Source organism: Zingiber officinale, chromosome 1B, assembly GCF_018446385.1.
Source record: "Zingiber officinale cultivar Zhangliang chromosome 1B, Zo_v1.1, whole genome shotgun sequence".
NCBI lineage: Eukaryota > Viridiplantae > Streptophyta > Magnoliopsida > Zingiberales > Zingiberaceae > Zingiber > Zingiber officinale.
In genome coordinates, this window is record NC_055986.1 from 37,187,021 (window position 1) to 37,203,607 (window position 16,587).

The following is a 16,587-nucleotide window of genomic DNA, read 5'->3' on the forward strand; positions in this document are numbered from 1 at the left end:
AATAGAAAAAGTAGTTAGTTTCTTTTAATACAAGATAAAGTATTTTATCCCAATAATAAAAAATGTTAATCATTGTTAGATAATAGAATTAGTTTTTTAGGAAGTATGATAATAAAGTCTTTTGACAAAATAGACAAAATATTTAAGGCCCTTCAACCTATAATATTGACTAAGAACTAGATTATTCAATCTCCAAACTAGATAGAAAGATAAGAAAAAGTAATCAATTAATACGATGGCAATTGTGCATTCTAGCTTAAACTGATTCAACTAATTATGAGAATGCATTTAATGTGTAATTAATAATATACATGGCAATGCGACACCACAAATCTTATCAAGGTAAATTTATTAAATTCTCTCAACGTCATTGGTGCACCTAAAAATATATTTTATAAAATATACATTTTATTTTATCATATATATTTTAAAAATTTTAACATGCACACCTTACCATATTGTGCAAATCAATATCTCCTAAGATATAATACATAATTTACCATCAACTTACCATATCAACTAATTACCTCCTTTGATTTTTTTCCCCAAAAACTATGATATAAAGGTAGGACATTCGGATTATTATCTAGATATCCGTAGTTTAATCGTCATCTATGATAAATTTATCGTTCGCCGTGAGCGCTTTCCGATTTAGCCTAGTAACTAATAAAAAAATTCTGTAAGACATCCCAAAACTAATCAATGGAGCTAATTGTTTTATCATTAATTACATTTTTTTATATACTCTCTTCTATAATTCGTTGTTTAAGCATTATCTAATCTAAATATTATGATATAATATAAACAATATTTTAAATGTTTATTATTATTAGAGCTATGATATTCTTAAGGAAAAATCTCAAAGAAAATTTTTAAGGATAGACACATAAATGATGGGATCTACCATTTCATTTTTTTTTGGTCCCATTATTATTATTATTATTATTATTATTATTATTATTATTATTATTATGCTGTGAAAAGACACTTTAGGAGAAAAATATTGAAACGGGCACGAGATAACATCTAAGCAATGTAATTACAACTTTTAAACTCTTTTCAATTAAAAATTTATTCTTCCTGTTTTGTAATCTGTGCATGATTTACTACTTCTGGTCTGCATGCTTACAGATTTCTTCAGCGTATTGTTTGAGCTCATGTTCAGTTCAGCAAATAATAATACAAATTTGTTTTCATTAATTTTATGAGGATTGCGGTTAAGGCTGAGCAGAATATTGATTAAATAAAAATTAATTGATACAATATTTTTTTATAAAAATCTTAATTATTTTGATTTATTGTCTCAATTTTAAAATTTAAAAATTAAATTGATATCAATCGACTATTATATTATACTCAATATTAAAATTTTTTTCTAAATCTCAATTCAATTCTCCATAGAAGGTATATCGTCATGATGACTTATTAACCATCCTTTCAATGGCAAAAAATCATGATGACTTATTAACCTTAACCAAATCTGAAAGGGATTAAATCATGATAACTTATTTAAATCGGGTGGCCTTACTAAATAGGTAATACAAGATAATTTGAAACCGTCCAATGTAACTCTATGTTCTTTTTAGTAATCTAAATATCTAATTCTTTGAATCGATGACTCCCGATCTCATAAAAATTTCTCATCAAAAAATGATTAATTAAGTTGGATAACGTAAATATGGGATGACCGGCCCGATTCTATAGAAATTTTCCACCGATCACCAGGGTAAATCGAGAAGCGCACGTGACGATCACTCCAGAAACCTGACATCTTTTGATTACGCTCCTCATTTGGAAGAAAAATTCTTGTAAATATACCATAACTGTGATTCAAACCGCTAGTATTTGAGGGATAACCTGGATATCCTATTACGACACCATGACTCCGGGGACTAAAAATTTCCCATCAAGAAACATGCACCGTGGCTGATTTAAACTTAAATCTCTTAATTATTTCCTGGAAGATCTAATTATAGTACCATCGTTCCGGAACTAAAAAAAATTCAAAATCAATCTAAGTCGTTAAAAAATAGATTAATTTGATGATCAAATTTATATTAATTTAATTTATTCAATTTCAATGACAAAATTTGATTGATTTAGTTTTTTAAAAAAAATTAATTTTGATTTATACATTTCCGTTGATTCAATTTGAACGGATTGCATGGAGTTGGTAGGGAGCAATCTTAGTCGAGAAAAGAAGCATTCACAGGATATTTCTGTAAAATTTTTAAAATTCTTTCTTTCCATCTGGTTCGGACTTCGGAGGACTGAGTTTACTCTCAAAAATATTAGCTTAATTACCGTTTATATCTGCTTTACATTTTTAATAAAGTAAACATCAGAAAACTTTCCACACCTCCAAATAAACAGGGTTAATCAAACCCATACTTTAAAGGGAAAAAAAAACTACTTTTAATATAAAATAATTATAAATATAATTTCTATTAAAATTTAACTAAAAACTTATGTTTTGACAAACTGACTATTATTTTTAAAATTAATAGAATCTCATCGCCTTGCTTTGTATTTATTATCGTTTAATGCATAAAGAGAGATGTCAACGATAGAGTTTGACCAAATCTTAGATTGTCAATTGAAGAGTTTAAGACAAGATCCATCCGTATCTTCCATTATCGATCCAAAGTCAATGCCGAACATTCGAGCAATAGCTGTCCCCAATCCATCGTCCTCTTCTTCCTTATAATGAAATTTTCTTATAATTAAATAAGTCTTTGGACAATGGGCAAAATGCTTTTTTAATTTTCCAAATAATTAAGGATGAAATCCAAATCTCAGCCAATAAATGGATAAATTTTGTTAAAGGACAATAAAACATCGAACGACCGTATGTCATGAAAGTTTTATAATAATCGATGAAAATTTTTATATAACCGAATTAATCATCCTTAAAATTAATTTACATAAACAAAATAACGGATACTAATATATATATATATATATATATATATATATATATATATATATATATATATATATATATGACAAAAGCTACGGACTTGCCTTCCTGATCGGTCACCAGTCCGATCAACCGATCAGGAGGTTCCATGATCGATCTGGTAACCGATCAGGAAGGCATGTCCGCAACGGTCCATTCGATTTTGTCCGCAGCATATCATTTCTGTATATATATAAATATATATATATATATAGAGAGAGAGAGGACGGAATGAAAATTAGAATCCACTCCCAGCCCCATTGCCATCACTACCATAGACAATCAAATTAAATAATTACAAGTTGACATAATTATATAGGTAATTATTCCAATAGGTTTTATAAACAATTCTAAATAGATACAAAATACCTTATTGAATTGAACATCTAGCCTCCTCATACAAAGAGACAATATAAAATGTTCTCGTGATTTATTCGTTTGATATAAGCATTATCATCTTTTTATTTCAATCCAATCAAATGAAATAACTAAATTTTAAGAGGTAAATTGAATAAACCATTAAACCAACACGAATAGTTATGACTAACAAGCCCACCAATAGATTTCTATAACTAATTTATGGACCCATACGTGCCTTTTGCAGGAAGGCCAATCTAATTCCTCCATCTCATGAAAAATAAACTAATTATGGCTCCCTCGTCAGTCCCTTTCTAATGGCCAGACCCACCGTCAGATCCCCTATTATGATCATTATTATTATTATTATTATTATTATTATTTCCTTTTAAAAAATATTAATGTATTCATCCCTATGAAATTAATTTATAGTAATAAGAAATAATAATAACTCAGTTGGGTGTTGGATTGCATTAATGGTCTGAACCGGTTCACTCACTACAAATACGCAACAATTCTTCTTCCCCAACATTATAAACGTAGAGAGCACGACTTAAGCTCCGTGCACCACCACAACCACCGCTGCAGCCGCCGCCGTCGGAATAAACATGGAATTGCTATGGGTCATCTCCGCCACCATCCTCCTGCATTGCCTCATCCACCTAGCACGGACGGCCCTCGACCGGCGTCGCCGCCAGCAGTGCTATTTACTCGACTATGAGCTCTACAAGCCCTCCGACGACCGCAAGCTCTCCACCCAACTCTGCAAAGCCATCATCTCCCGCAACCTCCGCCTTTCTCTCCCCGACCTCAGGTTCTTACTCAAGGTCGTTGTCAACTCCGGCATCAGCGAGGAGACCTACGCCCCTCGAAGCGTGATCCTCGGCCGCGAGGAGTGCCCCACCCTGGCTGACGCTCGCGACGAGCTCGACGACGCACTCTTCTCCGCCCTCGACGCTCTTTTCCGCCGCACCGCCATCCGACCCTGCGACGTCGACCTCCTCGTCGTCAACGTTTCCATGTTCTCCCCCGCTCCCTCCCTCACCGCCCGGATCGTGAATCGCTACAAGTTGCGGGAGGACGTACGCACCTTTAATCTCGCCGGCATGGGCTGCAGCGCAAGCCCGATCGCGGTGGATCTGGTGAACAATGCGTTTAGAGCAACGCCGCAAGCGACGCTGGCGGTGGTGGTGACCTCTGAGTCGATCGCGCCCAATTGGTACTGCGGTACGGACAAGTCGAAGATGCTCGGGAACTGCCTCTTCCGCTGCGGCGGCTGCGCGTTCGTGCTCACCAACGACCCTGAACTCCGGCGGAGGGCGAAGATGCGGCTCCGTTGCCTCGTCCGCACCCACATTGGGGCCAGCGACGAGGCGTACCAGTGCGCCATCCAGACAGAGGACGAGGACGGCCGGGTAGGGTTCCACCTCGGGAAGACCCTCCCGAAGGCGGCCGTGCGCGCCTTCGCAGAGAACCTCCAGCGGCTGGCGCCGCGGGTGCTGCCGCCGGTGGATCTGGCGAACTACGCGCTGCGCCACTGGTTGACCCGGTGGTTAGCAAAAGGGGGCGATCCAGCGGCGGCGCGAGGGATCAGCTTGAAGAGCGGGGTGGAGCACTTCTGCCTGCACACCGGCGGGGCGGCGGTGATTGAGGCGGTGGGGCGGGCGCTGGGGCTGACCAAGTACGACGTGGAGCCGGCGAGGATGGCTTTGCACCGGTGGGGGAACACGTCGGCGAGCAGCGTGTGGTACGTGCTGGGGTACATGGAGGCGAAGAGAAGGCTCCGGCGAGGAGACCGGGTGCTGATGCTGAGCTTCGGGGCGGGCTTCAAGTGCAACAGCTGCATGTGGGAGGTGCTCCGCCACCTCAATGACGGCGGCGCTTGGGCGGACTGCATCCACCGCTACCCGCCCCAAACCCTAGTCAACCCTTTTCTGAAGCAGTTTGGGTGGGTCAACGAAGCATAAACGCTTACCTCTTTAATAAACTGCCACACCCACACATGCTTCATTATTATAAGGATAGTTTTTAAAATTTCTCCAACATTTAGAAGTTTTTTAAATATCGTTTCTATTTTGTTTATATTAAGATACATTTTAAAATTTCTATTTGACTATCAAAATTAATCGTTTCTAACATTTAAATCTATATATTTTATAATAAAACAACATTTTAAAACATTTTAATATTAATAAAATTTAAAAACTATTTTTAAAAACTATTAAACGTTAGAGGTATCTGAAAAATCATTTTATTAATATCCTCCAGTAATTCTTTAACATTATGTATCAAATAAAAAAAAAAAAATCTCTTGTGGGTGTGTAAGTGTAATTTAATTTTTATTTTCTTCTTCTTTATTATGTATTTGGATGGTTAATTACAGCTAATTGTTGAAGACGAATAGTTAATAGTTGGATTAAGTGCTAATGAATAAAAATAATCCATGCGCGTAGAATATTCTATATTGGGTAACGTCAAATTTGAGATCATTGTTTAATTTCATAAAAATTTTCCATCGACGATTAAAATAAATTAAGAAATACTTACAATAAACAATCCAGAAGCTCAACATCCCTTAATTATAAATCTCATTTTAAAAAAATATTATTATAAATACATCATATTTAAAAATCTAACCGTCAATACAACTGAATATCTTTATCATTATACCCATAACTCCGGATCCTAGAGAATATTCTATAAGCATATTAGAGTGTGAGTGTAATTTTTATTAGATAATCATGTCATTTTTTAATGAAAATTATTAGAAACTAATTTTTAGTTTTATCCGATGATATCAACTTTAAAAATTTATATCTGAATTTATTTTGGTTGTTTACTAAAGCTTCAGTTAACACGAAAAAATCTTGGAGTAAATTCATATAAAAAAGAATATTATTGTACGGTTTCTTCGAGTTTAATAAAGTAATTATAAATTTTTTGCTAAAAGTATTATGTTCAGCTTTTTAAATGGAAAAAAAAATCAAAACTATCAAATACTTTTTACTGATAAAAGATATTTAACAACAAGTCAACCAAGCAATTAAATATTTATAATGAGAAGTAACTCTTATGAATTACAGAATTTATTTTAAAATTTAATTATAATTATGATAAAAAATGAATATATTCGTCCTAAAAAATTTAATTATAATTAAATATATTTTAAAAGGTCTATTAGACCCTATTAATTATCTAGATTTCTTAGGCCCTTTGACTTGACCCTACTGATATGAATGAATTGACCAATAATGTGAATTTAATTAGTTTGAACAACTCGAATCACAAGTACCACTTAAAATATTTTTACCTAAAAAAAAAATATTAAAACAAAGCACCACCGTATTTAGACATAACCGAATTAATTGTCAGATGATAAATTTATAAAATTAAACAAAGATCAATTTTTTTTAATAAAAATGAAGAATTATCTGCCAATAGTATAAAATAGTTATGAAATGGAAAAAAAAAATAATCAGGTTGGGTAACATGAGTCTGTGATAACTGATTCAATTCCATAAAATTTTTTCATCAATCATAAAAATAAATCAAGAAATACATATGACGACAAACTCAGAAGCCAATATGATAGAATAAAATAGTTATGAAAGAACCATGAAGATGACGAATTTCACTCTCAGTCAAGCGTTTGAACCTTGTTTGATCATTGTGCGTAGCAATAAAATTAATTTAAAGATTAATTTTATAATTTAAATAATTATTTAACAAGAATAAAGAGATAAGGCAAGATATGGCTTAGCCATATTTATGTGTAGCCACAATTTAATCAGGTTGGATAACATCGAGTCTGTGATAACTGATTCGATTTCATAAAAAATTTCCATCAATCGTAAAAATAAATCAGAAAATACATGTGACGACAAACCCAGAAGCCAATATAATAGAATAAAATAGTTATGAAAGAACCATGAAGATGACGAATTTCACTCTCAGTAAAGCATTTGAACCTTGTTTGATCATTGTGCGTAGCAATAAAATTAATTTAAAGATTAATTTTATAATTTAAATAATTATTTAACAAGAATAAAGAGATAAGGCAAGATATGACTTAGCCATATTTATGTGTAGCCACAATTTAATACGGATGGTTAAATAGGTGATGAATCTTTTACTATTTAAACAAGGTTCAAAAGGAAGCATAATTTTTTTTATATTATTTTTTATCAATAAATATAGATTTATTGATTAAATTAAAATATACATCTTATTAAATTTAAAAATCAACGTAATATCTTTTACAAAAAATATATAAAACTCTAAATCTGTCATGCATTAATTTATAATTTATATTCTTATATAACAGTATATATATTCAAACACATTAGTTTGTTATATATTATATTAATTATATTTTTATACACTTAAAGCCACATTTTTTTTATAACATCAAGATAATGATGATTTCAAAAATAATTTTCATTATTAATCTATTTAAAAATCTAAGATTATTTATTTGATAAAATTAGAATTTTTAAAAGTTGTTGCATTATCTAGAAACAAAGTTTAACGTTCAAAACTAAATTGGAAATTTTCATAAATTGATTCTTGTCTAAAACCACTTTGGGATTTTTTTTAAAAAAAATATCCTTAAAATATTTTTAAATTATATTCAATTTATAATGTTAATAACGGCAAGAAAACATTTACAAAAAAATGTTTATGTATAAAGTAATTAACTAGAATTCTAAATAAATTCGAAGATTTTCAAAAACATGTTTTTTAAAATTATTAATGAATATTATTCACAAGTTTCAAATAATATTACCTTGGACATTATTACATAAAATCAGAGACGAAAACATAAGTAAAGATTTAACAAATGAATAAATTTCGCCAACTCTCAAATTAGTATTTATAGCATGAATATTAAAACAAATATGTTTTATTTAATGATTAAGTATTTATTGATAATAGTTTTTATTTATTAAAAAAACATTTCGAGACATTGCAAAAATGAATTGATACGAAAATCGAAAATATCAAGTGAATAACACATCAATTATAATAAATAAAATATTTAGAAGAATATCCCTCCTTTATGCAAGGAAAAAAAAAAAAGTGGATGCGAATTGATACCTTCATGGAGATCTCCAAAAGGCCACATTATTTATCATTACATCCTGTTCAGAATTTATCATATAAAAGGAAATTAGCCACGAATGATTTAACTAAATATGAGAAAATAAAGAGTGATTGAACATAAATATTAAATCCATAAATTGTCAAAATTAGTAAAGGTAATCTAGAGCTGCTAAAGGAGTTTAAGTTGAATCATCCAAAGTTCTTGAATCAATCCGAAGTGTTATAACACTGTATTTTAGTTAAATTCTATATAAGTTATTTCAAATTATACTGTACTAATTATATCTGAAGTGTTATTAAATTATATTCTAGACGAAATTAAATAAAAAGGAAAAATTATTAATTTAAGATTCATACTTAAGTTGGAAAATTAAACATGAACTAACCTTTTGATCCAACTTTATGCCTTCTTAACAGTAGCAGCCGACCGTGCTTTCAGGTTCAGAAAAACACCCCTGCAAATACAGACATCTTATCTACTAGTATAACATCAATAGGGATTTAGAGTACATAGAAATAGATAAAACAATTTTTAGTTTATACCGAACGAAAGGCAACAGAAACAAAACAAAGGAGATTTTTTTTATTTGTTTTAATGAATCCACGCATAAAAGGTAAAACAATTTGATGGTTTATAATCCTTGTGTTTGAGTAAACTAAAGGCGAAAAATTGGCCAAGATTTGTTGGAAACAAGGTAAAAAAACTCAAGGGAGATTCAACAGCCAAGGCAATTGTAACACTCATAAAATTAATGAAAAGAAATTTGTAGTATGATTTGCTGATTTGAACATGAGCTCAAATAATATGATGAAGAAATTGTAAGCAAGCAGACCAGAATTAGTAATCACAGGAACCCCCGTCAATTTTTTTTCAAGATAAAAAGTATTTTTCAGGCATGGAGAAGTAAAAGAAGGTAAAAAGGTCCCAGCGCTCACGGAGAACTTTATTCTCACATTTAAATTTCTAAAAGTTGGAGGAACATTAAAGCATTTAGATATACAAACTTGCATAAAGTTATATCTTAATAAAGGTTACACTTAGTGGCGACGCCATTTTGTTCTGGTCATGTGTAATGCAAATGAACAGGGTAGTGTACTTCACCACACCAGTGGACGCACATGCTTATGATGTGGCCCATGTGGTGCATGTGAAGCACAATGTGACTTTTTGTTGATAAATTCTGCACTTCACCCATATGCATTGTTGTAAGTCACATCAAGGTTCAATCCACAGGTTTTGGACCCAAGTGGTGTGACCCAATGAACCAATTATTTTGAGTGAGTCCTTCAAATTGGTACGATCTACAACATTCAAGCGATTGAATATCCAAGGAAAATCTTGGACGGGCACACCCCAAGAGCTACAACTGAACAAAGGAGCGTGGAATAGTCTATATAAAAGCTAGAGCCGATCTTGCATACACACTTTGAATTCAAGAGAATTCATGGTAAATTAGTCTCTCCTCTCTCTCTAATGACAACATCCTTCCCCAGACAAAGCTCAAACCACCAAATTTACGCACTCTAGCAAGTGGCAATTTCAAGTTGGGTTGACCACGAGCTCTTCTTTGACAATGTAAGCCACAAAAGAAAATATAATCTAGTCATATCAGAAAGGAAATTCATCGAACTCTTGTTGGGCAGTGTTGATAAGGGTGGCTTAATTCTTAGGGAAAATGGATATGCTCATTAGGATTGTTGATTGCTTAATCAACAAGCCATAATTTGATCAACTGACGACCAAACATTTACAGCAGTAACTCTTTAGTTAGATGCATATTAAATCGATGAAAGGAGAAGCACAAACCAGCAAGAAGCAACAAAGCTGTGGAACAGGACACGAAGCTGCAGAGGCATGTATTGATAGTTTATCCACCCAACTATTGGCCAAAACTGTATATGTGCAGATCAAACACCCAAAAATGCATTGTATGAGAATGAGCCACGACAGCTTTTCAAAAGATACAATGCTAAAGGATTATACCTTCCATGAAGTCAATTGGATGGTTGGGTAATCATTCCTTATTTTCTTGCTCACTAGGTTAAATGATCTTCCTGCACTCTCAAAACAAGTAAAAGCTTTAATAAGTACATAAATTTCAGAAAGTAGCAAAATTTTCACAAGTTTTGACCGTACACATCCAAGAATATTGCAGATGGACACTGAGTATCTCCAAATAAAACCACCAAGAACTTTGGATTGACATTGAATTGTATCAAATGAAAAAAAATTTCTTAAAGTTGAATTAAACAAATAGCATGCATCCAAAAGCCATTATAGTATACAACAACAATAACCAAGCTTTATCCCACTAGATGGGGTCGGCTATATGGATCCTTGTACGCCATTGGACTTTATCTCCTACTATATCATCATCTATACTTTAAAAAAATTTTATCTTGTTTTATTGTTATTAACTAAGTCTTTTTTGGTCTACTCTTCCTCGTTTGATGTGCATATTTATCATAGATTCATATCGCTTAACTGAAACATTTATTGACCGTCTAAATACATGTTCATACCATCTTAAATGCATCTATCGAAATTTTTACTCAATAGATGTAACTATGAATTTCTCTCTAATACTATAAACAAAAAAATATTGATTGTCAGAATAATCTGCATACACTTGCCTCGAAAACAATTCTATGAATTGAAAGATGTAAAGAGAGTAGTTATGTCAACATCCTGAAGTCAAAGTAGGTTCTAGTGGATTATTCTTCTAGGTCGTTAGTTTATTTGTAATTCCCCATCATAATTAGTGTAAGAAAATGTTCAAGTGGTGAAATCCTTAAATCAAAGTAGATCCTAGTGGACTATTCTTCTAGGTTGTTAGTTTATTTGTAGTTTCCATCATAATTAGTGTAAGGACATGTTTAAGTGGTGAGAATTTGCGCTTAAAAGATAAATCAATTTTTGTTGCCTTATCAGTACCAAAAGATTTAATACTTATCAGCTAACTGGAAATATTTTATGTGAACAAATAATTTGAGTTGTGTAGATGCATGATAACAAGAAATCTGGGAAAAAGAAAACAAAAAATTCAAAGTAAGTTTAATGAAGAGTGAAATTAACTAGTAACATACATAGTCGATAACCAAAAAGAGAATCCAATCTTGGAAACGTTCTAAGGCAAACATTCATAAATTCATAGAATGCAAACCTTCAACAACTAATCCATAGTACATCATAAAAATCATGTTATTCCAAGGTGAGGCTGTTAGTTGTTCCAAAAGTACCTGATCAGATAATATCTTAGTCACAATTCAGAAGAGCTCAGATAACTAATCAAGATATCAAATTACTTCATTAGAAGACTAAAAAAATTACCTTTTTGGCAACAGTTTCATTACCCTTTTTTCCCTTAAAAATTTTTTCCATAAGTTTGTGGAGAAAATGACCAAAAGGTCCAGCATAACAAAAACCATAGAGCTGCAGAATGTTCACAATTTGTAAAAGAAGAAAGAATATGTAATCTCAATTATGTAATCAAAAACATAAATAAAGGAAATGCCATCAAAACAAGACGGGCTTGATTTAGAGACAAAGAAAAATCTAAATTTCTGTAGCTTAGTTGAACAAAAAAATATTACCATCAAATAAGTTTGTTCTTTTACTAAATATCAAGAAGCTTCCAAGCGGTTACAATTAATATGACTTTAATTTGTTCAAGTAGACAAATCAGATAAAGACAATCTATTTTGGTTCCAAATGCACTCTATTAAAATAAGAACATTCATATAAATTTAAAAATAACAATCATGTTAAAGAAAATACACCATATTTTGCAAGCCAAATTTGGAAAAAACATTGACAATGACAAACACAATCGATCTTCACACTTTCCACTACTTTTTCTAAACACGGATGCAGTTCATCCCATTTTATCAATCAATCAACATTAAAAAGAGTGGCTTATGCGTAATAAACAGAAACTGAAAAACTGCACTCTGCATCTTAACTTGAAGTGATGCACAATCAAACCAAATAAAACTTGTGAATGCCTACCTCCAGTACAGATGACTATCCTTTGTTGTGTGTTTCACAATCTATTCAAAATGATACTAACAAACTTATTGAAAGGATTCATACTTGCTACAAACTTCTCCACGAAACTTCATCCATCAACAAATAAAGTCAACACAAGATGCAAAATCTTTCAAAAAACAGTAGAAACTATAACAATAAAAAACTACAGGAGCAAACCTAGCAGATTTGCAAATGATTACATGAAACATGTGGGCACTGAATCAACAAACCGAGGCTTCAGACAGCTAATCGAGCATTTATTTTTTTTTAAAAAAACCTAATTTACCAAGGCCCGAAAACCAATCGAACGAAAAAGCGAAACCAATCATTTACCATGAAGAGAAGCAACCTTCTCAACTGGAGCTTCTTGACCCCGGATATCTTCTGCGCGATCGTATCGCTGCACCCGGCCAAAACCCCTGAAGTGATGGCCTGCCATAAACAAACACCGTGAAGAGCAGATTGAAATCCATCAGACGATCATACTTGGAGACAGCAATCGGACCTTTGTTCTGAGGGGATGAAGCTGTAGCTGCCGAAGGTAACGCTGCCATGCCACGGTCACGATCTCCGACATGGCTGCAAGCCTGCAATGGAGCAAAGAGGGCGAGGAAGTGGGAACTATGGCGGAGTCAAAGGAAAAGGACGAGAAATTTAAATAAGGTCAGGTCAATCATAGCAATGGAAGTTTTCAATTTGCTCCTCACAGTTTGCCTTCATTCTTATTTTTTTCCTAACTTTTTTTTTGTATCATTTAACTCTATTACATTATTTCCTAACTAATTTTTTTTACTACTTTTAGATTAAAATTTATATAAAATCGAATTGTTTAAAAATTTAAGAGGTATTCTATAAAACAGGGTAAACTTGAGGGCTGATTTTTTATTAAAAAATTAAATGGAATACTAAAATGTGAATCATGTGATTACTATTTAATAACAATAAATACAGAATATAAAAATAATTTAATTTGAGACTATTATGGAATACCATGTGACAATTGGGAATTGTGATAGTTATACTTTTATGTCCTTAATTAAAATACATTTGGCCAGTTGTGGTGACTCTTTAAAAATATTTTAATTTTTATTTTTGAAAATAAAATAAAAGGTATTAAATTTAACACGTAATTCAAAATTTAATAAATTCAAAAGTATCAAAAATAAATAATAGTAAATATTTATTTTACTTTTATTTTTAATTAAAAAATTCTAAAACAAACTTTGGTAAAATATGTTAATATTAAATAAAAATAATTAATGCATATTGTTTAACTTGTTGGTGTTCAATCTCACTTGTATTAAATCAATTACTAATTGTTTTTAATGGTTTATAATTACTTTATCTGCCTTAAAAAATAAAATTCCGTACACTAATCTTATTAAAAAAGTAAAAGTATTTTTCAAATTTGAATGCCTACATTAAATAAATCTTAAATAATCATAGTTATTAGTTGAAATTTTAATAACTCTTTAAAAATTTTATAAAGTTTGTCATTTATTATATTTGATCATATCCAAGAATCGAGGCGATGGACGTTGGGAGATGTAGCACTCCTGTTGACTTTTGACGAACTCCGAGTTGAGGGGACCTGCAACCACAGCAACGTCAGTGCCGAGCCAGGGTGGGGTTCCCCGACGATGACCCTCTTACGCTCAAGTAAGCCTTCGACGGTGTATAAGCGAGGAAACGAAGAGAAGTGAAAGTAGCAGCGTAACAGTAGCTACAGTAGAGATCTCATATCTCTGTCGAAGCGTGGAGTCCTTATATAGGACTCTTAGAGAACGCGTGCACACTTCTCGAGGCGTGCATACTTCTCAAAGCATACCCTGAAAATACGTGTCAGAAAGGTGTTTCTGACACCATACCTTAACAACCTAAGCATATCCTTGACAAGACAGTGGAAGCTTCCGTCTGATGATCCTCTGCCTGACCATGCCGTCAGCCATGCTGCCTGTCGGTGGTACTGGTTCCCAGAAGGATATCACCATCTACTCCCTTTGTCTGCTTCTGGGTCGAGCGGGAGAGTCACTCGGCCAATCCTCGTCCATTCGGACGGCTATCCCTCCTGGGGCCGAGCGGGAGAGCCGCTCGGTCTGCCTTCAGTCATCCAGGCGACCTTGCTCTTGGGCCGAACTAGAGAGCCGCTCGGTTATCCTTCCACTGTCCACTCGGCTGTGACTCCACTCTGTTGGTTCTGAGATTTCAGGCAAGTCCGAGCGGATTGACCGCTCAGCATCAGGATTCGCTGATACTTGATCTTCTAAGCGTCGGAAGCTCGGTCTAGAGTCGAGCTGTATTGATGTCCGGTCGGGTTCTATTACTTCCGATCGGACGATGACGATCGGGGTGTTGACCTTCTTGACTTTGACCACCATTATGTCATTGACCCTTCTGCTGATTGGTCCCGGCCTTACCACCGAATCACATGTCTCCCCCTTAAGTCTAGTCGAAGGAGGTTGTAAGTCCGACTGGCTGACAAGTAGTCTGAGTTGGATTAGTCGATCAACCGTTATGCTGGTTTGGACTCCGATCGGTTTGTCGAAGAGTGTCGGACGGCCCTGAGACAGCTTCTTGAGGTTGATCGGCTCTCCGCATATTTGCACTTCAAGAAATTTTATTTGTATCCTAGGCCGAGAGCGGCCAACGCTGGCGTCACCCAAATCCCCATGGAATTCGTGTAAATCAGGATCATTAAAGCCAAGCATGCACCCATGCCTGTTAATGGCATCCATTAAATGTCGTCCTATAGATGTGTGCCACGTGCCACTGACACCGTCACCGCACGCCCGAAGCGATAGACGCTGATGTGATGTTCGCAGTTTAAATTCAACAGCTGGATCTGCGCTCCGGCTTCAGTGCCCTAGATCGAACGGCTCTGGTCAGCCGAACCCAATCTTTATAAAGCTACCGTGTTACCTCCGTTTTCTCGCCTCGCGTCTTCTTCTCCGATAGCTGCAGGCAACTCCTTGTGCCACCAGTGATCCGGGGACCCTCTGTTTTCCTCGATGGCGACCTCCTCTCCTCTTTCTATAAGCTCTTTGCGACTTTTTACTGTACCTTCAGATTCTCACGTCCTTCCAATGTCCTCTACATTTTCCGTCCACCTCTTCCGTCGATCCTCTTGGTTTCCCCTTTTTCGATCATGGCCAGCTCTTCCCAGCCGTCCGACCCCGCTCCCAGTCTCTGGTATACCACCATGGAGACCAGGTTCGACGCGGGTGACGCCGAGAATCTCAGAAGTGTCTATGAAATTCCTTCTGACCATGAAATTATTCTAGCCTCTTCGTCCGATCGACCCAATGATCCGCTGATCGGTACCATCTGTATGTTCAGAGACCAATTCATGGTCGGCCTCCGCTTTCCCATCCATCCCTCTATCCTTGAAGTTTGTAACTACTTCCACGTTCCTCTTCCCCAGCTCATACCAAATTCCTTCCGACTGTTGTGCGGAGTTGTTGTGCTGTTCCGACTGCACAACATTCCCCTAACATCTCGAGTCTTTCATTATTTCTACTATCTCAAGTAGTACGAACTAGAGACCTATCTTTTCCAGTCTCGGGGCGGCCTAGTGTTTTTCGACAAAATGCCCACCTCCAATAAACACTGGAAGGAGTACTTCTTCTTCCTTCGTCTCCCTGAGCGGCCGAGCTTTCGGACACGCTGGCAGGTCGGGCTACCCCCTCAGCCGGATCTGAAGAAGTACAACAGCCGACCGGATTATCTTCATGTAGCGAACTGTTGGGATTTTCGAGCCGTAAAAGCCTCTTTTTGCGTTGCGAAAACCTTGAAATCCCATGTCATCGGATCCGTGCGAAGATTGAAAGAACAAAAAAAAATCGTGTACATGTTTTTCTATCCTAGATCTACATTAGATCTACATGGTTAAGAGATTACCCTTGTAGCGAAGCCCTTCGCGAATCCCGCTCGTCTAAAAGTTGCCGGATCTCAAGTGTGTTCAAGTGGACACACCTCTATACGTATCACACGAACAATAGAGATGGAGAAAACACTTGGAGTGTGCTAGCACTCTAAAGGTGTTCGACTAAGGAGGAGGAGAGGGAGAGAAGAAGAAGCAAGGAGGAATAATAATGATCGATAATGAAAATAAGAGTAAAAATGGCTTAAGTATTTTCAT

General features: G+C 34.8%; 2 protein-coding genes across 2 annotated transcripts; one reads left to right on the forward strand and one right to left on the reverse strand.

Annotated features, from left to right (window-relative positions):
- Positions 1 to 3,852: 3,852 nt before the first annotated feature.
- On the forward strand, positions 3,853 to 5,295 carry LOC122055081 (3-ketoacyl-CoA synthase 12-like). The gene has a single exon (XM_042616475.1). It carries the CDS (start codon positions 3,925 to 3,927, stop codon positions 5,281 to 5,283), a length of 1,359 nt encoding a protein of 452 aa, XP_042472409.1. The 5' UTR covers positions 3,853 to 3,924; the 3' UTR covers positions 5,284 to 5,295.
- Positions 5,296 to 8,314: 3,019 nt separating this feature from the next.
- Positions 8,315 to 13,104, reverse strand: LOC122052271 (peroxisomal membrane protein PMP22-like). Its single transcript, XM_042613759.1, has 8 exons — positions 12,955 to 13,104; positions 12,783 to 12,881; positions 11,751 to 11,852; positions 11,584 to 11,659; positions 10,404 to 10,474; positions 10,227 to 10,312; positions 8,806 to 8,874; positions 8,315 to 8,457 (listed from the first exon to the last, which is right to left on the reverse strand). Exons 1-7 carry the CDS (start codon positions 13,024 to 13,026, stop codon positions 8,820 to 8,822), a joined length of 561 nt encoding a protein of 186 aa, XP_042469693.1. The 5' UTR covers positions 13,027 to 13,104; the 3' UTR covers positions 8,315 to 8,457; positions 8,806 to 8,819.
- Between the last annotated feature and the right edge of the window lie 3,483 nt (positions 13,105 to 16,587).

Bases quoted from the DNA above. Each gene is read 5' to 3' on its own strand.
- LOC122055081 (XM_042616475.1), top strand. From the start codon at position 3,925: ATGGAATTGCTATGGGTCATCTCCGCCACCATCCTCCTGCATTGCCTC.
- LOC122052271 (XM_042613759.1), bottom strand. From the start codon at position 13,026: ATGTCGGAGATCGTGACCGTGGCATGGCAGCGTTACCTTCGGCAGCTA. The intron at 11,853-12,782 runs GTAAATGATTGG...AACATTCTGCAG, and splicing joins GAAGGTTGCTTCTCTTCATG to CTCTATGGTTTTTGTTATGC. The intron at 8,875-10,226 runs GTTTGTGCTTCT...CTGTATTTGCAG, and splicing joins AGCTTTGTTGCTTCTTGCTG to GGGTGTTTTTCTGAACCTGA.